Consider the following 24,897-nt stretch of genomic DNA (forward strand, 5'->3'; position numbering starts at 1 on the left):
AAACCAATGAGACAGAGGATCCAAATACAGCAGCTTAAGTGAACCAATAGTAGCTGTACCCTCTGGAACCAAAAGGCATAGCTGCCAAGTTTTCCCTTTTCTCGTGAGGAAGCCTATTCAGCATAAGGGAATTTCCCTTAAAAAAGGGGAGAACTTGGCAGCTATGCCAAAAGGCAGTTACTTTATCCTAATGCAAATAGAGACAATAATAATACAGATATAAAATCCTTTGACTCAATTCACAACACTCAGAATAGACTCACTGAAATCAATGGGCTTAGTTTAGACTAACTTGTTAATTGATTTCAGCAAGTCTTCTCTCAGTATAACTTACGGTCAAATACAACTCACATTCTTAAAAATCAGGAAAAGAAAAGCAACAATTTGCAAACAATTCATCTATTTAACAGTACAGTGGTACCTCGGTTTATGAACACAATTGGTTCCGGAAGTCTGTTCATAAACTGAAGCGTTCATAAACTCTCCCATTGAAAGTAATGGAAAGTGCATTAATCTGTTCCAGACGGTCCACGGAGTACTTAAACTGAAGCGTTCATAAACTGAAGTGAACATTCCCATTGAAAGTAATGGAAAGTGGATTAACCCGTTACAGACGGGTCCGCGGAGTACTCAACCTGAAACGTACTTAACCCGAAGCATGGGTGTAATTGGTTCCGGAAGTCTGTTCATAAACTGAAGCGTTCATAAACTGAAGCAAACTTTCCCATTGAAAGTAATAGAAAGTGAATTAATCCGTTCCAGATGGGTCCGCGGCATTCATAAACCGAAAATTTGTAAACCGAGGTGTTCATAAACCGAGGTTCCACTGTAGTTATCTTTTATCCATTATAATACTAACAATTTATATTTTTTTGCTCTTAGCAGAATATACATTTTCTCCCAGAAAAGACCTGAAGAATTATAACAGTTTTCCAATCTGCACAATTCTTTATCTTAGAATCATAGAATTGTAGAGTTAAAAGGGATCCAAAGAGTTATCTGGTCCAACCCCCTGCAATGTAAGAATCTCAACTAAAGCATCCATGACAGATCACCATCCAACCTCTGTTTAAAAACCTCAATTGAAGGAGAGTCCACCACTTCCTGAGGGAAACCATTCTGCTGTTGAACAGCTCTTACAATCAGAAACTACAGAACTTCCTGATATTTAGTCGGAATCTCCTTTTTTGCAAAATGATCTTAACAGTTGAGAAACCTGGGCCCAAACTAACAACGTACTGCGCTTAGGCAGGAAGAACCAGGCACACAAATATAAGATGTGGGGGGGGGGGGCAATCAGGCTTACTAGCACTACATGAGAAAAGCATCTAGGAATCTTGGTGGACCACAAGCTTAACATGAGTCAACAGTGTGATGGAGCAGCAAAAAAAATCTAATGCTATTCTAGGCTGCACCAACAGAAGTATAGTTTCCAGAACAAGGGAAGTAATAGTACCACTCTGTTTTGCCTTGTTCAGACCACACCTGGAATACTGTGTGTGGTTCTGAGTGCCTCAGTTTAAGAAGGATATTGACAAGCTGGAATGTGTACAGAGGAAGGCAACTAAGATGATCAAGGGTCTGGAAAGCAGGCGTTATGAGGAGCGGTTGAAAGAGCTGGGTATGTTTAGCCTAGAAAAGAGGGCAATGAGAGGAGATATGATGATGATGGTGGTGGTGGTGGTGGTGATGATGATGATGATGATGATGATGATGATGATGACAAAGACAACAATTTGACTAGGTTGGCCCAGCCACTCTGAGTGGCTCTCAGCAAAAAAAGGTAAAAACACAAGGCAACATCAAAACTAAAAACTTCCCTAAAACTAAAATATCCCTGAACAAGGCTGCTTTCAGAGGTCTTTTAAAAAATAGCATAGCTGTTTATCTGTTTGGCATCTTTGGAGGTCTTTAAGCAGAGTCTTGACAGCCATATGTCAAGAATGCTTTGATGGTGTTTCCTGCTTGGCAGGGGGTTGGACTGGATGGCCCTTGTGGTCTCTTCCAACTCTATGATTCTATGATTGTATGATTCTATGATCTGCTGGGAGGGCATTGCACAGGGTGAGCAACACTACTGAAAAGGCCTTCTGCCTTCTTCAAACATCTCAAGTTCTGCCACATGCAAGATGGAGAGCCAGCATCCTGTTCTCACAATGGCTTACTAGATGCCTGTGAAGATCCAGCAAGAAGGACCTGAGCTATAAAGTAAATCTGCTGGTTTTTCAAATCCCTGGACAGTATTTTCCACATAAAAGGCCCAAATTACATATTGGTATAAAATGTTGGGGTTTTTTTAATTAAATTTTTTGATGCAGCAGCATTTTATGAGCATGGCTTGGAATTATTTCAAAATAATAGTGTGCTTTTGTTTTGTTGTCATTTATAAGCTGCCTTGAGTGCAGTATGACAACAGTTGGGAGACCACATAAAAAGAATATATTGACTCAGATGATAACCATCTTGATGAGTACCCATTGCTAGTTTCCTCCTCCATATACCGGTATTTAACTACAGTAATACCTCGGGTTACGAACACGATCCGTTCTGGATCGCAGTTCGTAACCCGAAAAGTTCGTAACCCGAACACGACCCGAAGCGCCATTTTGCGCATGCGCAAAGCGCTATTTTTGCTATTTTTGTGCTTTGCGCATGTGCAGACCGCGTGCGCCGCTTCTGCGCACACACACGCGGCGAAAACACTTCCGGGGTTGCGCAGTTCGTAACCCGAATTGTTCGCAAACCGAGGTGGTCGTAACCCGAGGTACGACTGTAATCATCTTTTAAAGCCATCCAAGTTGGTTTCCATCACTGCCTCCTAAGGGAGTAAGTTCCAAAGTTTAACTCTGCACTATACAGTACGAAGAAGTATTTGCTTTTATCTGTCCTAAATCTCAGCATTCAGCATCACTGGATGCCCACAAGTTCTAGTTGATATGTCAGAGGAAGGGAAGCATTTTTCTATCCACTTTCTCCATTCAGTGCACAATTTTATAAACTCCTGCCATGTCACCTCTTACTTGCCTTTTCTCTAAACTGAGTGGTAGTATTCCCAAAACAGCATTATACTTCCTGACAATTGCCCTTCATAAACATAAAACCCAAGGATGTTTTTTCCAAAGGAATTCATGAGAAGAGGGCAGCTGCCAATCATGTTTCTTTACTTTATTGTTTTCAGTAAATGAATGCCAAGCTTTAGAAGAAGAAACAAATGTCATTCATTTTTGAATGCCATAGGGTTTGGGTACGTTTTGCTAACTTTTCATTTAAAACAATGGTACCAGATCTGGAGGTACTGATAATCTTGCAAGTCACCTGTAGCTAACGTCCAGTGTCTGGCCATTGTGAGCCTGGCCACTGTGAAAGGAATAAAAGTATCTTTTTAATGGAAACCTCCAAACAAGCATGAAAGGGCCATCATTGGATGTAATCTGGCCTATTGACTTCTCCTTGACAGTCCCCTCCTTCCTTCCTTCCTTCCTTCCTTCCTTCCTTTCTTTCTTTCTTTCTTTCTTTCTTTCTTTCTTTCTTTCTTTCTTTCTTTCTTTCTCTCTCTCAAAGTAATCAAGAAAGAGAAAAAGGTTAACCATGGATGGTGGCACAGTGAGGTTCCATCACAAGCTAGTGCCAATTAAAATTCTCATGAATTATAGGGAGCCAGGGGTGAGTAATGAGGGAGCCACATCTGGACAGGTGATAAGGCTGGCTTTGAAGATAATTTGGAAAATGCAGTTAGTCCAGAGCACAGTAGTTGCATTGCTAATAGTGATCAGGGAGAGGCACCATGTATTGCCTGTACTGAAACAACTCCACTGCCTCCCAGTAGGTTTCTGAGATAGTCCTGCATTTATTTGTTGAACTGCCTTGTCCCATACCTGTCCACTGAGATGTGTTATTCTCAGCTCCCCCCCCCAACCTCACCTTCTGAAGGGCAGCAGGTGGCAACGGGAATGAGCAACACTGGGAGTCGGGTCAAAAGTCCATTTAGCTCAGTATTACCATCACAAACTGGCAGAGGCTCTCTGGGGTTTCAGACAGGATCTTTCCCATCCCTACCTAGAGATGCTGGGGATTGAACCTGAGACCTTTGACATGCAAAGCAGGTGCACCACCACTGAGCTGCAGTTCTTTCCCCTATATCCCTTTTTGTGTGGGATGTTTGTGTTTCCCTGTCTTTGGGACATCCTCCTGGAAACCTTAAAGAACTGCTGATATATGCTTTTCAAAAATTCTTTCCAACTTAGTTCAATTTAATTGTTTGAATGAGCTGCTGCTTTAGGTCGCTGTTTCGAAGTTCTGTATTGCTGTATTTCTGCATTACTTTGTATGTTTACATCCACTTAGCACCTCCTGCAGCAAACTCCTTTTCCCCTAAAAGATGCCCCACACCCCTCTTGTGGCAGTTGAAGTTGTGCGTGCTATGATTCTTTAGCTGGGTGTGAGTGGGTGGAAGCAGTTCTATACCTTCTAGGGTAAGAGCCTGCTCTGGTTTAGATCTGGTGAGTAGTAGGGGACCTTGGGGTCTCAAATTTCGGCGGCACCCTGTGCGACATAAAAATTCAGCACTCCCTGCCTCTTGCGCTCCTTAATCTAAACAATAGTTGTAGTGTCCCCTGCAATGCCCCCGAGGTGCCAAACCCACTGTGACCCAACTGGTCAAGCCTTTGTGGTAAGAGATGGGAGAGAGGAGTATCAGATGGCTGATTGGGAGTGGAGCATGAGTCAGCCACACCTGTCTTTACAGTATCTGTGGCTGAATTCAGCCATCACATCAAACCATGGATTGTACTAACCCAAACCATAACTGAGGTTTTTTGATCCAGGATTCACACCATGCCATACCATTGATTTCACAGCTTAATTAGCACTAACCCACTTCAAAACATGGTTTCCATTGTTGATTGCTTGGCAACATATCACGCTTTGTCAATTCAGATACAGAAAACTGTAGTTAAGCTTGTGTCATCTAACATTAAAAATATCACTCAGCTTTGGCACACACATTGGTGCATTGTGGAGATTTAAGAAATCAAACACTTCACTTGGTATCATTTCAAGATTTCTAGTGAGAGCAAATGTTCTTCCTTATTCAGAACCATTATTTTGCCTTTCAATTTTCAAGTGAAAGAAGGCACATAAAATTTCAAAATGCATTAGAAAGTGGCGAGGGGGGGAGGGAATGGTAGGTGGGGGTTTTTTGGTTTGTTTTTTTGGCAGATTGCTATTGGTACCAGAGCCTTTTTGAACATATATTTATAAACAGCTTGAGTCCTAAAGCTTGACCAGATGGAAACGTGCCTACAAAGAATTGGACTTTGTTCACGATGGGCCGACTGCCAATGGATGAACAACTTGCACCAACATATGCCAAAAATGGTCAATCGTGTAATCTTTAAGTGTGTCTCTTACACAGCAGATGCCAAATCTATGCAAACAATTTTAAGTGTCTTTTCAGAAGACAGGGGAGCATTGTACAAATCCATGCCATGGAGATTAGTAGCAATGCCTTACTGAAACAGCCCACTGAGTTTCAGCCCTTCCACAGCTGGCTTAAAAAATAAAAAATGGTCCAACTTAATAAACATTTTTCAGTCCATCATAGCTTAGTTGTTGTTTTCATCTTGCCAGTACTACAGTGATAAACCCCAATTTCCTTGGGACCCTGAGTAAGAGAAAAGCTCTTCATGCACACATAATTTTGTAGTATCTACTTGAAAAAAAAGTGCCTGTAAAAAAAGAGAGAAATAATAGAGGGATTACAATAAATAGAGATGTAATGGGTTTGGTGCTGCCTTCTCTTGCCCACTGAAAGAGTCTGGCAAAAATCCTAAGGACAGAACCTTTGCACAAACAATCCAGACAGGAAAAATGGTTTGTACACAATAAGAGCATTCAGGTGCCATCTAATGACTCAGGAACAACACCAGATTACCTCCCTGCAGGTACTAAACTAAATTGGCAGAGACGCACACTTGGCTCAAGCAACCTCAGAGGATCTCCCCCTCCACACTTCATTGGTGATAACTATAGTCCCTTTAGTGAACACAGAACTAACAGGATCACTTTGTCTTTTCTCTGGTGGCATTTAAGGCTTACTACAGCCATCAAATGGATAAAAAAGATCTTATAGTTAGGCTGCTTTGCAGCTCCCTAAGCAACAGGGAGTTCAGAGCAACCTTCACAGGTTGCTTTTTCTCTGAGGAGAGCACTCTGACTTCTAGTACCTTGGCAATTATTTTCCAATAAGCCTAGGAATCTTGTTGCCGGCTCCAGCCTTGTTGATGCCTGCCACTGGGGATAGAATTCCAGGATTTGGCTCAGTCTAACATTTGCTTCCTACAGTGACCAACTGCATGCCTCTGGAAGCAGCATTAAATACATCTAGGTTCAGGGTTGTCTGAGCAGAAGCAACTAGGAGTGGCCCTTGGTGATGTCACAGGAGTAGGCACTGGAAGCAGAGGGGAACAGAGGGATGCAGACCCCTTCCCACCAAGTGTCTGTGCTGTAACTGGCAATAAGCTCCTGCTGAGCTGAAGCTTGCAAGCGGCATGCACAGTCTTCTTCTTTTTAAAAAAGTAAATGCATTCTAGCCCACCTGGAGACTCAAGCCCTGTACCTGCCACTTGGAGGTGGGGGATGGTAAAAATCTGGAGAATTCAGTTCAGACCTGAAGACTGGCATCACAAGCTATACTCTAGAGTGGCCTCCTGTCTTTGGAAACTGAGGCTCCATTTGGGTGTTATGGCCAACATCCATTGAGATGCGTTCTCTCACATGGATTTGTCTAGGAAACCCAATACCCTCCAGACCTTGCTGGAGTTAAATTTCCATCAGTCCTAGTCAGTATTGCTAGGGTTGCCACCATTGTTTTGGCAAAATACAGGACCATGGGGCAGGGCGGGGTGGGGTGGGGTGAAATATGTATATGTATATTAAGTGAAACGGCATACAAATTACATACAAAAATGTGTATAGGAGGAGAAATCAGCACTATTGATAAATTTTTGCTGAGAGCATAAAAAAACAATTGCAGACTGGTGTGGAAATGTGGACTGAACTGAACTCAAGACTGGAAAAAATGGGGACCCAACAAGGACATGTCTGCCCCTACCTCCTTGCTTCAGCATAATTGAAAAATATTTGAAGGGCTGGAAAAGTTTCCCTATACAAAGCAAGAATACAAAGGTGCCTTATAGCAAATCTGCATATTTCGAGCGGGGGTGGGAGCAAACAAAAGGAAGTTCACCTATCTGACAAAATTCAGACGAATGAAGTAAACCTTGACCTTTTAATTAACCCAGAATTGGAAAGGATAATTATATTGTTAACACATTATTTTGGTAAAGTTTGCTTTATATGTTTTATTTTGCTTTGACTTCAACTCTTGATTATCATGAAATGATGATGATGATGATGCAGTGCAGAGTGCTGTCCTCATTGACTGTACCACCTCAGAATGTGGAGGTGGGGGGAGAGCTTTAATACTTAATACCATATAACACTCTTGCTCTCTCGGAACACAGAAAACCAAGCATATGGAGAAGGTGAGGCATGCTGTCTTTTCAAGGATAGGGTTTAGTTTGGTTTTTTAAGTAGAGAATAATTTAATCATGTGGTCTATCACTGCACAGACCTACGTAACTTGGTTGGTCTGTGTTCTTACTCTGAATGGATAGATTGGCCTTTGGTCTCCTGTCCTATGAATAATCAGAACATTCACATTGTTAGAAGATTAAAAAAGGTAAAGGGACCCCTGACCATTAGGTCCAGTCGTGACCGACTCTGGGGTTGCGGCACTCATCTCATGTTATTGGCTGAGGGATGACAAAGCCGCTTCTGGCGAACCAGAACAGTGCACAGGAATGCCGTTTACCTTCCCGCTTGGAACGGTACCTATTTATCTACTTGCACTTCGATGTGCTTTTGAACTGCTAGGTTGGCAGGGATCTGAACCGCCAACCTTCTAATCAGCAATCCCTAGGCTCTGTGGTTTAACCCACAGTGCCACCTGCGTCCCTAGAAGCTTTACATACACTCTAAGTTGGCCCAAATATTTAATGGCTAAAAATGTGTAGCCACAGGTAAACTTTTGCATACAGTGTGCACAGAGCACTTTGGTGCAGTCCTCCACCAGTTCTTAACAAACAAACAAAAAAGTAGCAGCCAGTAGCAGAATTTAAGCACTAGAACCATTGCCAATTTCTGCTAATGTGCCTTAAGGTTCTCAGATTCCAGAGGGATGACTGATAATATGTTGCAGGAAACTCAGCCTTGTGGAGGGCCACAGATAAATTCATGGGGTGGGGGGAGAGAAGTATATCAAAACAGGTTAAACACACACACCATTTTAAAAGAACAATTTGCTGTGCTGTTTACTTTCATGGACTAAAGTTCACTTCATCGTATGTGCGAAGAGCTATCCTCAGTTGGAAGGCACAGATAAAAGTTGCAAACAGTGAGCCCAAAAGGCAATGAACCACAAGAGATCCAGTTGGTCTGTGACACTTTACATGCAAAGCTCAAAAGTATACAAGATAAGAACAAATCTCATCCTGGCGGCTTTTGTATGTGTTTCAGCTTTGCATAAAATTTCACAAACCAACTGGCTCTCCTCCACTTCTTGGTCTCTCATAATTTCCCCTTTCCTCTGTATGTGTGTTTAGATATACAGTACGATCACATCTTATGCTCAGGTTCGGTTTCAAGGGTTCCACATAGAAATGAAAATCACATATACACAAACCCTTGGAGCTGCCCCATGACTAGGGAATGAGGGGGGAGATAGAATGAATCCCCTGTACTCACAGAGCCAGCATACCAGGTGGGCCTTGCCCACCAAGCAAGGCAGAGAACTTAAAAGCTCTTTTCATGCCAGGTAATCCCAAGCAGACCTGGTGTAAAGAGAGTTTTCATCTTGCTTGAATTTAATTTGCACAATTTTGACAAGCTGGAACATCTGCAGAGGAGACTGACCAAGACTCTGGAAACAAAGCATTATGAGGAATGGTTGAGGGAGTTGGGGATGTTTAGCCTGGAAAAGATTGAGGAGACATGATAACCTTCTTCAAATATCTGAAGGGCTGCTGCATGGAAGATGGACCAAACATGTTTTCTTCTGCTCCAGAGGGAAGGACCCAATCAATGAATTCAAATGACAAGAAGGGAGATTCTGAATAATCACTGGGAAGAACCTTCTAATTGTAAGAGATATTGGACAGTGGAATGGACTCCCTCGGAATGTGGTGGACTCTCCTTAACTGGAGGTCTTTAAACAGAGGTTAGATAGCCATCTGTCAGGGATTATTTAGCTGATTCCTACACTGCAGGGTGTTATAAGAAAAAACTGCTCCTTTTCCCTTATGAGCCGTATAGAGTCCTTATGTAGGTTCTCTATCGGTAGGAGAAAATAATGAGGCCAACCAGAGAATATTGAGAAGCAAGGCAGCTAATAAGCATGATCTTTTATTAAACTGTTGCAACAGGGTCCCCTACTCAACACATGCAGCAGAGGAGAGGAACCCCGAACAATGGTGTGCCAACTCTTATACTAGGCGTCCCCAAACTGCGGCCCTCCAGATGTTTTGGCCTACAATTCCCATGATCCCTAGCTAACAGGACCAGTGGTCAGGGAAGATGGGAATTGTAGTCCAAAACTTCTGGAGGGCCGAAGTTTGGGGATGCCTGCCTTATACTGTATAGACTTTTGAAATTGCCCACCCTGTAGCTCAAGACCAGGGGTCAGCAACCTTTTTCAGCTGTGGGCCAGTCCACCGTCCCTCAGACCATGTGGTGGGCCAGACTATTTTTTTGGGGGGGGGATAATGAACAAATTCCTATGCCCCACAAATAACCCAGAGATGGATTTTAAATAAAAGGACACATTCTACTTATGTAAAAACATGCTGATTCCCAGACTGTCCACGAGCTGCATTAAGAAGGCGATTGGGCCACATCCACCCCATGGGCCTTAGGTTGCCTACCCCTGCTCAAGACTATCCCCTAAAACATCACACATATATCACTGAAGGGGGTGGTCTACAATAGAAATCCTGTCTGGCAGGATCCTGATAATGGTCACTGATGACTTTACCTGGGCAGCCTGGCCATTCCTTTTGAGATGTTAAATATACTTAGTTCCTGAATCCAGGTCACAGGCTCACCCTATTCATACAGAAATACACCCTTAAGACAGGATTTGTGAGCAAAGAGACAATGGGGTGGTTTTCCAATTTCCTTCCTCACTGCAGATAATTTTTGAGGTGGCTGGAGGAGTCAAAATGGCTTCGGGATGGTTCTCTTGTACTATTTCAGACACGTGGTTTATATACAGTGGTACCTCTACTTACGAATTTAATGCGTTCCGAACGCACATTTGTAAGTCGAAAAAAATTGTAAGTCAAATCCCATAGGAATGCATTGGGAGAAAAAAATCGTAAGTAGAAGCAACCCTATCTAAAAATTCGTAAGTAGAAAAAATCCCTATAACACAAGGGGTTGGACTAAATGACCCCTTGGACCACTTCCAACTCTACAGTTCTATAATTTCACTCCATCTTGAATCCTTGGAGAGTCACTACTAGTCAATATAGAAGGGAACATAGAAGTCCAGAGATGTCTGACTACCATTCCCATCAGCCCGAGCTGGCATGGAAGAGAGAGACCCTCCTTTTCGGTTTCTGGCAGATTTTGAGTGCCCTCTTGCATTTGGTATAAGTATTCAGTATTCAATCCATTTCCAGCTCCGAAAGCTTAAATCTAAAGGCTTATCCCTGTCAAGCCATTTTACGGTCAACAATATTTTTCTCCTTCTTTTCCTTTTCAATTTCCTTATGGAGTTGTTATCCAGGCCTTCCTATTGTTCTCCTTTCTTTCAACTTACCATCCATTATGTTTTCAATTAGTCCTGTATTTCTTAGAGCTTGCCCTACCATACTTGATCGCCTCGTCTGCGCTCTGCATTAAGCCCTTGTACCTCTCCAATATCTCTTTATTAGTTTTTCCTCTCTAACTCTACACTTGCTCTTCCAAGACTGCATTTCAAAAGCTTCAAGTTCTCTTTCTTCCATTTTTAATCCAGTAATGTACTACTAGTTTCAACTAGTGCTGGTAGAAGCAGCTGACCTTCACATTATATTCTCTCTCTATATTCATGTTTATTTTCTGTTTCTCAGAATTTCCCTGGGTTAGGACAAGGCCTATAAATCTGAGCTCAAGGCATGTTGCTTGAATAGAGATTCAAAAGGATGCTGTATGCACAAACCAGAGTCCAGAGTCCTTACTACATTTTACTTCTTCATACTGTAGGTAACACCCTTCCAAAAACAAACAAACAAACAAAAACCCTCACACACAAACCCAAAAACTTTAAAGTAGGGGTAGGCAACCTAAGACCCGGGGGCTGGATCCCGCCCAATCGCCTTCTAAATCCGGCCCGCGGACGGTCCGGGAATCAGCGAGTAGATTTTGCATGAGTAGAATGTGTCCTTTTATTTAAAATGCATCTTTGGGTTATTTGTGAGGCCTGCCTGGTGTATTTACCTGAGTAGAATGTGTGCCTTTATTTAAAATGCATCTCTGGGTTATTTGTGGGGCATAGGAATTCTTTTTTTTTCTCTTCAAAATATAGTCCGGCCCACCACATGGTCTGAGGGGCGGTGGACCAGCCCATAGCTGAAAAAGGTTGCTGACCCCTATTTTAAAGGGCATGTTTTAAGGCCGGGGTGATGTGTTCTCATTGACCATTTTACTGATGGTGACAAAGCATGAAAGAACAGTAGTGAACATGCCATGCTGCTAGGATGGCAAATTCATGTCAGTTCTTGAGATTCAGCCTTACGTATGGCCTCAGGCAGCTTTTAAAAATGTTGTTTCTTCCCATCATAAAAAACCAGTACAATTTAGTACAATGGGTTGTGCCTGATGGATGAAAGGCAGAACGCAATGATGGTGGCTGTGTATATCGAATAAAACTTAGGTGGACTTGGAGCTACATGCTGAAAGGATGCAGAGCATCAGCTCATCCTAAACCTACCAGAAACTGATTCAGGGACAAGTGTTCATCACAGATCAGCACTGGTTGATTTGCTCCTGGGCCAAGTTCAAGGTATTCATATATATAAAACCCTTAAGAAGAAGAAGAAGAGTTTGGATTTGATATCCTGCTTTATCACTACCCGAAGGAGTCTCAAAGCGGCTAACATTCTCCTTTCCCTTCACTTGATTTCCAGTTTTTCAAAAAATGCAAAAAAACCCACACCCCCATATATGTTTTATTCATTGTTGCAAGTAGCTTTGTATTACTTTTGTTAAAAAGCAACGAAGAAATTTGAGAAATCAATAATAAATAAAACCCAAGTTAAGCTAGCAAGGCAGCAGAGCGTTTCTTAAGCTTCTGTGGAGTGTTTCACAAATGCTGAAGATCTCCTAATAAAAACTAGTCAAGAGATTAGTTCCCCCCCCCCAATAATCTACTAGGTGCATAAGAAATTACATACCTGTACATGCAGATCAACCTGCCCTCGCAAAATTTCCATCAGAAGAGTAATTTGCTACCAAAACTGTCTGAACTATGGCAGGTATTTGGACAAGACTTGTCTGTGGTGGCTCCCAGATGCTAGAATGCCCCACCAAAAGAAACAAATGTGTCTTATGCTAGAATGCCCCACCAAAAGAAACAAGTGTGTCTGGACAGCCAAGACATATTGTCCTCAGCAGGCATCTTTAAAAGATGGATCCCACTTGCTGCTGTATGTGTAGTGTAATTCTATTATTTATTAATTAATTAAATTTGTATGCCTCTGGTCTTATTATTTGGAACTCACGTGTGCTTGAATAGCTCCTTGAATATTCCAATGGAAAAGCAGGATACAAATGTTGAAAACTGATTAATAACCGAGCTGCCAACCTGGGTCACCGCCGGCCAGGAAGCTCCCTATCAATTTAAATTAATCTTAGAAAGAACTGCCAGTAAGAGGTGAGTCCACTTTCCCCAGAGTTAAATTGGGGAGGTTATACTGTTAGTAAATGAAATCCTCAACAGCTTAGGACCCACTTGGCTGCTTCAATCCATGGAACTGAAACCTTTATGAGTGCCAAAAAATGCTTGTTCTGCACTTGCAAGGAACCAATTCTTCAGGGTGATGCCACCTATTTCTCAGGAACCCCCTGACCACTGACATTAGGTAGGCACCTTCACTGTGCTTTCCGTGCCTGCTAAAAACTTGTTTCTGCAAGCCTAGCAAGACTTTACCATGAATTGTAAATTTAAGGCAAGGGGAGTAAATTTAATACATGGGCATATATACTTACCTGGACACTTTTTGAATTTAGCCAGCTTTCTGGATGGTTCTGACAAAAGGAGGGGATGCAGGTCTCCATCAATTTCCTCCAGCTGCCTCCAGCTCCTTTCCTCTCAATACAGGCTCTGTCCTCACTCCTACTGCAGTCGAGAGCCAGTATGCTGTAGTGCTTACACTACCAGACCTGGATTCAAATCCACTCAGCCATGAGGCTCAGTGGGCAATTAATGGCCAGTCACTATCTCCCAGCTGAACTTACCTCACAGTGTTGCTGTCAGGATAAAAAGTAGGGAAAGCTCCTTGGAGGAAAGTATAATTAAAACAAACCACAAGGTGGCTGTAGCTAAGCTTAGTGAATATTGCAAGCACTTCCAAGCTGAGTTCAAGGATTTTCTTTGGTGAGGCGAGAGAACAGAAGAGAGAAGGTATCCTTGCTACTTTCAGAAAAACAGGTTCCTATCCAATAACATCTTTCTGATCTATATAAATACTTTGTGGCTGCACAATTACAAAGCTTTGATATACATAATCTGGCAACATCTTCCCTGGCACAGATAGGCTAAAGGCGAATTGTGACCATAGCTAGATTAAAAGGTGTGATCTAAAATCATTAGGCAGAGCAACTTCCATACTTCTAATAATGAGAAAGATAATTGTGGGAGGTGACAAGGCACATAAAGAACTCTCCCTTCTTCTAAACAGTCATGCAAGATTTTCCACCAACCACTGTTGTTGTTTAGTCATTTAGTTCGTGACCCCATGGACCAGAACATGCCACCAACCACTATTAGAACTCAAAACACTATAATTTCTTCTCATATCACTTATGTTGCAGAATAATTGCAAGACTGCTCTGTCAGGGCAGATGTGATCAGGGCTTTTTTTCCATACGAGGGACAGAGAAAATGTTGGGTTCCCCTCTTGGAACTGATGTTGAAGCTGGCTACTATAATAAGCCATGTTAACAGGACACTCATTTGTATTCAGAAATAATTTATTCTAGTAATAATTATCTACACACACAATAAATGAATGATGATAAAGTAACTTCCTGATGAATGTTTTGTATACAACAATTTTACTATGGGTGCTTTGGGGGGGGGGCACTATTATCTGTACTGTACAAGTTGCAACCGAAATAAAGACCTGATATAATTTCATTTTTTAAAAAATGATATTATTAGGAATAAAAATGCAGTCAGGAATAAAAGCCAAAAGAAATTTCCAGAGGTATGCCTATTGACAGCCAATGTGTTGGCTAACAGCATCCCATCCCCCCTGGCTATTTCACAGCATTCTGTTTTTAAGGAGTTTGCCCATTAATTGCAACTATTTAGGAATTATGTCTAAGATGTTAGAAGAAGCAAAAAAAAATTAAAGCCGTGAACTACTCCCCTCTACAAAGGCATACACGGGGACAGATCAGACACCAGTTCATATCTAGGTCTCTACCTGGGTGAAAAACAGGTATTGGCTTTCACCATGTACTCCACATACTTCAGCTTGCAGGCAAGAGGCAAGCAATGAAATGGGAGATCCCGTAGAACTTACCATTATCTATCCTGCTCCATTTTGATGTTATATGCTTTTTATTTTGTTATCTGGTTGAGCTACAGCAAAATGACCCATCTTTGCATCATTAGAATATGCAGATATGTTTATAGAGCCAAGAGATTCTACGTTTACAGCTGTTGTCCATGACTATTAAACAGCTTCAGTGTTTTGCATGGCAAGACTGGTGTTACATTACAACATCCAGTTGCCTCAAAAGGCAAAACCAAGATTGCCTTGCAATTTCTATATACACAAATGACATTTGAGCTCAGATGGAATCCTACCAGGTCCAATATAAGTATTCAATAAGTTGTAAATGAGTGTAAAAAAATAATCAATGCCAGCTTTGTAGCAAATATCAAAAGCCAAAATGTGAAGACCACCCATAATGCAAAACTACTACTTTTTTTCAACAAAATCAAGGATATTAACAAAGTATCACTGTTCCTTTAGGGTAAAGGTAATGAATGAGAACACATTTACAGTTTTTAAACTGAACTTAAGCCCAAAGTATACAGAATGTGCTCATCTGCTAACATGTTTCTTTATTTACAGCTCTCCACCAGATGCTTCCTTAAGGAGAAAAACCTGCAATAGGAACAAAGAAAATGCCACAGAACTAGAACTCAACAGTAACAGGTAAGTGTATCTGGACTAAATGTCATCAACCTAATATGTTAAAAGTTTAGAAGAGTCACTATTTATGAGAACAGTATATTTTTAATCAAAGTCATGTCATACACCAATTTATTACATAAATACATTTTCTTCATCAATACTTAACAACCTACTTGGGCCCAAATGAAAGGGACTCCTAACGGTGCCCACAGATTTGAAGACACCCTGCACCGCTCAACAGAAAACTGACTTATTGGTAAAACAATAACTGACAATATTTTTATTGAATTTTCATTGGAATTTAACAGAATCATTTCCTGAAAGTTTGATTCTTTTCTTCACACTATTCAAAAGTTGTTACTTAAAATATTTATAGAATTTTGCTCAAATATGAACCCAGACACTAAATAGGCTTAAGAATGACCATCACAGAGTTTTGGGAAAATGTAGATGGTGGGGTCAATCTTACTACTTGGTAAACTACTGTGTGGTATATTGCCCTGCTGGAAAAACTAAGGAAGAAGCTGAGAGTCCTCAAGGACTAAAGAAAAAGGAAGTACATTGCCAAGGACCCCACCTGGCCTACAAATGAATACAGCTGATACAGTGTCTCAGGGCGTTTGAATACTTCAATTAATTTCCCTTTCTATAATAGGGTCCATGTTTTATAATCCTGTCTTATTTCAGCACTGTGTCTATACTATAAACAGTTCCAGTCGCTGCCTTCTGTGCAGTCACATACATGTAGTTTATTTATTTGGTTTTATTTTATGTTAGTTTTGTTTGACAGTAGTCTATAATTGTATATGGACTATGTGTACTATCATCAGATTCTGTTTGATAACGCTGTATTTTGCAGAATTTGAGATAACTTTCTTTTGAAAATTCATTTTTAAAAAATGGGGGGAGGGGAATCAATTACTTGTGCAGTTCCAGGAGTAGCTGAGAATGGAGATGACTAACCTTCATTATTTTACCTTGCAAGGTACACTGATCATTTAAAAAGAGACATTCTCTTCATAATTTTGGGAGCTTAGTCCCCCCAGAAATATGTATTCTTCCCTTGTGCTATAAGAAAGGGAATGAGTTAAGGGACTAAGCAGAAATCTTTGTGTTTTGAATTTGCTGCCACAGGCTTGAAATCCATTATTCCTTACAAAGGGATACAAATTCTAACAAACCAAACAATTATTAAAGAATGTTAAAAAATCATTTTCTTCACTAACAGAGACATTTTAGTTAACTGGCTTTTGTTAAAAAAACATTTCTAATCCACCATCAGTGGGGAAGAGTAATATAACACAAACATATCACAAGGCAGGTCATATTATTATATTCTGGCCAGAGCAAAGGGATTTACACCACTTTACAAACAATTGCTGAAAAAGTGTATACATGTCTTTCACCAAAAACATGTTATCAATCAGATGTTCTGAGGCAGTTTTGACTTGATTCCTATGACTTCATTAATATCTGAGGTAAGGGGAGGCAGATGTAAAACCATCCTTTGGTTAAAGAACTTGTGTTCCACGGGGAAAAGCCTTTTCTTTATTTTTTTAACATGGACAACAGAATCTCTGAACTGTTTCTTCTGTTGAATGCAGAAAACAGCTTCAGTGTGAATTTGTGCCACCCTTAAACCAGGGTTGGGATGAAGAAGGGGACATGAATTGAGCTCACACTCAGCAAGAACAATTCCCACAGCCTTTCACGCTGTTGATGATCTCTTCTTGCAGCTTCTTCCTTTCCTCGTCTTTGGACAGGTGATTGGTTCTCTCCTCCCACCTTTCGTTAGTATTTCTGTTCAGCATCCTGCTGCTCTGCGTGTGCCACATTTCATAGTAGAGGCTGCTGGGACTGGTAAGGAGATCTATATGCCTGCCACGCTCTGCAACTTTACCCTGTTTTTTTTAAACAACAACATGAAGTTGGTGATCAAAACAGACTCGAGCAGGAAGGAACAAACAGTGCACATATAGCCACCCTGATTTTGAATAAGGAAAGAGCACCCTTGGCTACTTGTGTATACTCTGTTTTCTCCTTTCTTCCATGCCCTTCTTACATCTTAGCTCATCTATAATGTTGCCTCTTACTTGTCTTCTCTATAAACCAAAAAGTTCTAAATACTGCAACTTTTCCTCATAGCAGTCATTCCACACACCCCTGATCATTTTGTTTGCTCCTCTTTGAACCTTTATGAACTTGACAATAACCTTTTTGAAGTGAGGTAACCAGAACTGCACACAGTATTCCAGAAGTGGTTGCGCCATAGATTTATATAAAGGAGTTGTGCTATAGACAGCTTATTCTTCATTTCCTAATGATCCCTAGCATGGAATTTGCCTTTCCCACAGCTGCCACACCCTGGGTCAACATATTTATCAAGCTAACTGCTATGACCCCAAGGTCTCATTTCTAGACAGTCACTGCCAGTTCAGGCCCCATGAGCGTATGTGTGAAATTTAGATGTTTGGGCCCTGACATGCATCACTTTACACTTGTTTACACTGAACTGCAAAAGTCCTTTGGGAGCTCTTCACAATCTCTTTAGGTTTTAACAATCCTAGATAATTTAGTATCAGCAAACTTGGCCACTTCAATCTCTCTCTTAACTCTAGATTGTTTATAAACCAGTTAAAAAGCACAGGTTGCAATATTAATGCACTTTCTACACCTCTCCATTTGAAGAACTGTCCATTTATACCTACTCTTTGCTTCCTGCAGCTTAACCAATTTCTGAACCACAAGAGGACTTCTCTTATTCCTTGGCAGTTGAAAGCTTTTTGAAAGTCCAGGTACATTATTGTTAACCAGATCATCTTTATCTATATGCTTGTTGGTACTCTCAAAGTATCTGATAGGTTCATAAGACAGGACTTGCCCTGCTGGCTCTGCTTCATTACAACTTGTTCTTCTATATGCTTGGTTATTTTATTTTTAACCACAATTTCTACCAGTTTTCCCAGGACAAACATTAAGCTAACCAGGCTGAAATTTGCTGGATCCATCCCCATAGATACTTAAAAAAAAAAAACTGGTGTCGGAAGTACATAGAAGAGAGACAATGGGAAAAGATGGCTGTCCCACACCCAGCACTCTGTTGTAAAAGATTGGTGGTGGTGCAAGGCACTTTAAAAGAAACTGGGATGCTATTACTAATTGTCTCATCAAGGAAAATCACAGAAATGAAAGCCACTCCACTAAAACAGAATCTGTTGGATCCAAAAAAAAAAAAAGAGGACACATGAACATGGGAGAGAACTGTGTATGAACAGCTTAAGGTTTTCAAGTGATTTTCCTTGCAGCCATTCCCACCAGTGAAGGAACAAACACTCTTTCACTTTATTTCCTGCACACACACACACACCCTATATTTGGGTGCCAGGCAGAGACAGCAGACTAGCATAACTCTTTTGCAGTACATATTATTCAAACAGGCCCTATCCTGCCAGATAGTAATTCTAAAACGAGCAACAAAAGTGCATTTGGAAATTTGAAATGAAGCATTTAGAAGTTCTCTTCTCTAAATTCTTCTGCTTAACTCATATATTTAATAAGAGGAACAACACGGAAGTTTAAAATAAGCAACACTGAAGAATTCATTGTTGAACCGGAAACTATAAGAGCCACTTAAAAAAACATTTTTATCTTGTTACTTTCCTCCAGAATTTGTTGATTTTCCCCCACCTCTTTTTTTAAAGTCAATTGGTCTTTATTTTATTGAATTTACATTGCATTTTTTTAAAAAATAAGTGGGTGTGGGACCCAAAGCAAAATGAGTGCTCCTTTTGGGGTCCCCACCCAGAGGCTTTCCAGGGATACTCCATTTCCCTCTCCTAACCCTGATTTTTTGTCTATCATGTCTCCCAACTCCAACAGTCAACATTTGTGACTGCTGAGAATGTTTGGTCCTCATCAGGCTGTTTCCCCTCACCCACCTCAGTTTTCTTTCTGAATCTATTTTTGTTACTTCTGCAAACCTCAGTGTCCCCCTTGAGTCTGATGATACCCCCCCTTGTGCACGGAACTGGCATTTGGACAGTGGAGTCTGCTGTTAGCAAATACGATGCAAGTTGCCTTGGATAGTTTTGTGGAAATGTGGGTTACAATTTATTTAAAGCAAGGGGGGGGAAAACCTAGAGATTTTGCAACAGGGTCTAGTGTATTAAATTTCTCATTTAGTGAAGAGTATCTTGCTGCAGAAGAAATGTCCACAGGGATGTGATCTTATTGTCAAATTTCTATTGAATGGCAAAACAATTGCAAGCTTTTGAAAAGTAGTCACATTCCTGGTACGCTTTCATGTAGATGCACATTAGAAATACAGCAGAGTAAGAACAGAACAAATGCACTAGGGTTTATGAAACACACAATGCTTCTTCCACCACCACCAAGTCACCCAGTGAAACTAAGTAGGCAATATTACCAGTTTGCTCCTATGTCCTTGAGTGTATGTGAAAATGCACGCACACTTTCAGATATTGATAACTGATGGAGAGTGTGTTTGTAGTGAAATGACCTTAAAGAAAGCTGGGCTATATTCTTTAGCATGACTGGATTTTAAGAAAGATTGCATAATTCCAGAGAGAAGATTACAAATTGTGTACCTTCGAAAGACTCACACCCAGATTACTACAGCAACTTTCTACCAGGAAGTTGGGTCTCACCTGATCCAGGACAATGATTTCATCTGCATCAACCACTGTTGACAATCTGTGTGCAATAAAAATGGATGTTCTGTGTTTCACCACATCCCTCATGGCATTCAAGATGTTCTGTAAGATTAAAGATATGTGAAGCATTGAACATTTTATGCCTTTCAGGGCAGAGGGACCATCTTAAGAAAGCCATCAAATGAAAATAATTTAATCACTTGTTAAGAAGGGTCACCAGCAATTCCAAAGTTACTACATAAGAAAGAGGTGACTAGTTTGAGAAACAAAAGTTCAAGGATTCAGGGGTTAGCTACTTTGAAAACTTCCAATACTGATTATTACAAAAGTTTTTCCAGTCTAGATACCCCATCAGGGGCTTTGCTGGGCTTCTAAATCTAGTTTCTAAATAAGGGTAATGTGCACCTGGGGGGGGGAGCATTTTTGCTTCCTTTAGAAAAGCAGTTCCTTTAAAAATGAACTTGGGCAGCACAAGACATACATTTTGCTACTTTGCTGATTGCTTGGTGCACACATTGGCGGGGAAAGACGTGAATTTTTAACTTGATGCTTTTAAAGTGCAGCTGTGTTGTGTAAATATTCAGCTTCGTTTGACAACCTCACAATAATTATATCAAAATGAAAAGGCAAGAAGTAGAACATTCACTAGAAATTCACATTCCAATCTGTGAATAGAATCCAATGAGGTTACTCTTGAAAGGTATATATTTTAACTTACTACACACTAGAAGGGACCATGTGCTTCAACTGACTGCCAGCAGGCTGGCAACCTTATGAGTGGAGGTCAACAGGTTATTTACTTCAAGTAATCTAAAGTGAACAGAGACACTTAGCAACCAACAACTACGTATTTGCTATAGACAGGATGATTGGTTTAGAAAATTATTGTTGGTGCTGAGATTTCTGTATTTAACAGTTTCATAAGTCTGATGCAGTTGCTACAGTAATGTCATGACATGTGTGTCACAACATCTTGATGTTTTACAGCTTTGCTTTTGAATATAAAGTGATACCAGGCCAGAGATCTATGTGCACCCAACCTGTATTTCAGTTAGGATGCTCCACAAAAAGGTTTTGCAACAAGAATTTACAGGAACTATTTTTATGAATGTTAAGTAGCAACAATCTATTTCCCTTTCATATCACACTGAGCAGGACAGGTGATCCCAAGTACGGTACTTCACAGGATACAAGAGATTATGCTGGAACCTATTTAGAACAGGTCCCAACTATTTCTGCATCCAGCTCAAGAAGGGTTGCACCCAACTTCTGGCCTTTGTGAATTTGGTAGAGTGGCAAAGCAGGATTGTATAAGGATGAAGCAGGAAAACTAATGTGTTCTGTAGCTTAATTTACCTCTTCTGTAATTGAATCTAAAGATGAAGTAGCTTCATCATAGAGGATAATGGGAGGATTCTTCAAGATTGCTCTGGCTATAGCAATTCTCTGCTTTTCTCCACCTGAAAAGATTAAACAAACCCACTGAGGGTTATTTTTACCCTTGAATAACCCAACACCAGCACATTTTCTTCACCCACCCAGTGAAATGTCCTTTGCTCCTTCAAAGCTATCAAAGACTCCAAGCAACTCAGATGAAGGCTATAGTTTAAGTATAATCAAACAACGAACAAAACAAATGCAGCATTGGAACAGCAAGTCTTATCAGAATGAATGAGACATTCTTCTAGAAAAGTCATAACATACAATCAACTGTCATTCCATAGCTAAGCTACTATTTAGGGCTGCATTCAGACAGGGTTTTCTGAGTATCAGGTGGGCTCATGCAGTATGACTGACAACTGCAGGTGATGCGGAAATTTTGCCTCTTAGAGGAGCACATATTAGCAAAAACAGCATCTATTTTAGAGTCTATTCCTGCACAACACACATGTTGCCAGTTAAAGCTGGGATCATAAAGACTTGGCTATAGAGGAACCAGATGTATCCAGGGTGCATTTTTCCCCCAATTCACTAAGGTTACCATTAGGCCAACTTTTCCATGCCACTTTGGATACAAGTTGTGCTATTTTTTATTTTTAAAAATACACCCATTTGGGGCTTTAGGGGCACTGCAAGTAATTAATGGCTATATATGCATCTGCCTTCCTGTACTGCATTTCAAAGATTTGACAAGGCTTCCATTTAATTCTTTCATATTCCTGGTGATATGACCTCCTAACTAACACTGACTTGTTTTAGCAAACCACTTTAGGAGGATAATAATCTCATTTCACTTTGAGCCTTAAGTGGCTGTGCTGAAGCTGAGCAATAAACAGAAATTGAACTATTCACCCAAGATGAAAATTCTGCTTTTCTCCCCCTTCATAACAGCCTAGTCCGAAGTGTGTTGCATTTTTTACTGCCTGTATTTGAAAGAGTATGCAATGACCACATAATGCATAATGGCCTATTTCCCCATGTCTCCTCCCATGTCCATTTCACATTCTATGCATGTCACTCTCATGACAAAAAATTAAAATGTGAGAAGGATTTCTTTAACACATAATTGCCCAGACAGCACTATGTGGAGCTCAGCATGGGTTCATAGAACTCTTGTGCTCAAGGGTCAATTCAAATGTGACCCAATGCCTCCATGGAAAGTTATTCTGCATAAGAAATTGTATTGACCATATGAAAATGGCACCCATTCTTTTTGCTGCATATACATGCACTGCTAACAGATTGGATTCCCAACACATACATCTGAGAATATTGTGCAAAAGTTTCTTATTTGACAATCTCATGACACTTTGGTAGTCTGATTGAAACATTGTGTTTGCCTAAAAAGCGTGCAGGAGGTTCGTGGATTTCATCCCTGCCCTGTACCCCCCCCCATTGCTCTAATTATGGTTTAGTATTATGTCATCAAGGCTAACTGTGGCTAATGGTAACTAGATTTCCGTGTAACTAGGATTCTGCGTACCTCATTTCAAATGGTTACAAATTGGGTTTTTTAAAATAAAACAAGGGTGTTTTTCTCTGCAGCAATGGTATAACATGAAATGCAGTCCTTAAACATCTGTTTTCCTGGAAATGCAGTTGCTGTGTATTGCTCTCCCCATATCATATTGCAAAGCTGTTAATTTATAACTGCAGTTTCTATGCTTCAGATCACAATTAAATTCATCCTTACTCCATCTTCAAATCCTCATGACTGAAATCCTACAACATTCTGAGTGTGCAACTCCTATAAAATTAGTGCCAAACATACAAAACTACACAAAAGACTGCAGTCATTATTGGCTGTGTTCTGTCCAAAATAATTTCACAGGTTCATATTTTCAAATAAATCAGGTGTTAAGCACACTGTTTAAAGGTTTAAACCTAACAATAATGAAATGAAGGGAAAGATTCATCATTATTACATAAGTAGTAAATGAAGAAAGCTTTACTTTCATTATATTTAAATACCACATATGAAATACAGCAACAACTTTCTGACACCACATATTACACCCCCATTGCATGTGACTCTACTAACAGGATCACCAGACCTATTAAACAGGTTATGCAGGGTGGTTTGGCTTTAAATTACATTACATCTACAGAAGGTGGTTATTTGATTAACCAATTTCCTAGAATACCTTGTTTCTACATTTTAACTAAGATTCAGAAGGTGGGATTTCTCCCATCTGGAAGACCTATTGTCTCTGGTAGTAATTCCATTCTGGAACCTTTGGCTAAATTTGTAAATTGTTTTCTGTTACCACTCATACCTAAGATTCCGTCATACATTAGGGACTCCATGGATTTCATTCAACAATTTGAATCAGTGGTAATTCCTTCTGATTCTCTCCTGGTGACTCTGGATTTTAAATCTTTATATACCTCCATACTTCATGAGGAAGCCTACACCTGTGTCAGACTCTCTAGAACAACATACCTTTTGAAATCCTCCAAAACATTTTTTTAATGGACTTATTAGACATAGCTTTGGAGAACAATTTTTTAAGATACAGATACCTTCTATCTTCAAGCGAAGGGTATTGCCATGGGTAGTCCCATAGCTCCTTCCATAGCCAATTTATTTATGCCTGAATTTGAGCATCACTTTGTGTACTGTCCTAATAATCTTTTTGCTTCAGATCTGGCTTTCTATCTAAGGTTGATTGATGATATCTTTTTGATTTTTAAAAATGCCAATAGATATCCTGCCTTTTTATCTTGGATGAATCAACTACTGCTAAGGTTACCATATTTTTTTCAATGAATCAGGGGACACTTTTCAACTTCCTACTAAATAGATGGGTTTTGTCAGGGGACTGATTTGTAAATCCAGGGACTGTCCCCGGGAAACGGGGACGTCTGATAGTCTTAAACGACTCTTCTCATTGGTGTTTTGACCATAACACTTCTTTACATTTTAAATTGTATCATCCATACAATCTCAAACGTAACCTATCTTTGGGCCAATTTTTGCAGAGGAAAAGGAATTCCCCTACGTGTACAACGAGTGGGACGTGAGCTAGAGATTGCCCTGGCAAATAGAGGATATCTCCAGCATATTATTCATAAAGCCCAAGTGAAAGTAGATGCATGTGACAGACGGGACATTCTTGTACTCAAAAGCAAAATACCACAAAAACGTATCACCTGCTCTTTTGAATTTAGCCCACAGACGATGGAGGTAAGACAAATCATAAACAGATACTGGGGCATTGTATCTCATATTGTGGGTTGTGATCTCCCTCCCTTGATATGGTTCTGCAGAACCCACAATTTAAAAGATTTTCTGGTTCACAATGATTTTAAAA

General features: G+C 40.4%; 1 protein-coding gene across 1 annotated transcript in view; it reads right to left on the bottom strand.

Moving 5' to 3' along the window:
* Positions 1-15,377: 15,377 nt before the first annotated feature.
* ABCB7 (ATP binding cassette subfamily B member 7) overlaps positions 15,378-24,897 on the bottom strand; it is a 50,102-nt gene continuing 40,582 nt past the window's right edge. The window contains exons 13-15 of the mRNA XM_035113544.3: positions 21,500-21,603; positions 20,138-20,245; positions 15,378-17,371 (exon numbers count right to left, since the gene is read on the bottom strand). Coding sequence (XP_034969435.1) covers positions 17,153-17,371; positions 20,138-20,245; positions 21,500-21,603 — 431 coding nt within the window. The 3' untranslated portion in view covers positions 15,378-17,152. The remainder of the gene's footprint in view (positions 17,372-20,137; positions 20,246-21,499; positions 21,604-24,897) is intronic.

Source organism: Zootoca vivipara, chromosome Z2 (genome assembly GCF_965207765.1).
Source record: "Zootoca vivipara chromosome Z2, rZooViv2.hap1.1, whole genome shotgun sequence".
Taxonomy (NCBI): domain Eukaryota; kingdom Metazoa; phylum Chordata; class Lepidosauria; order Squamata; family Lacertidae; genus Zootoca; species Zootoca vivipara.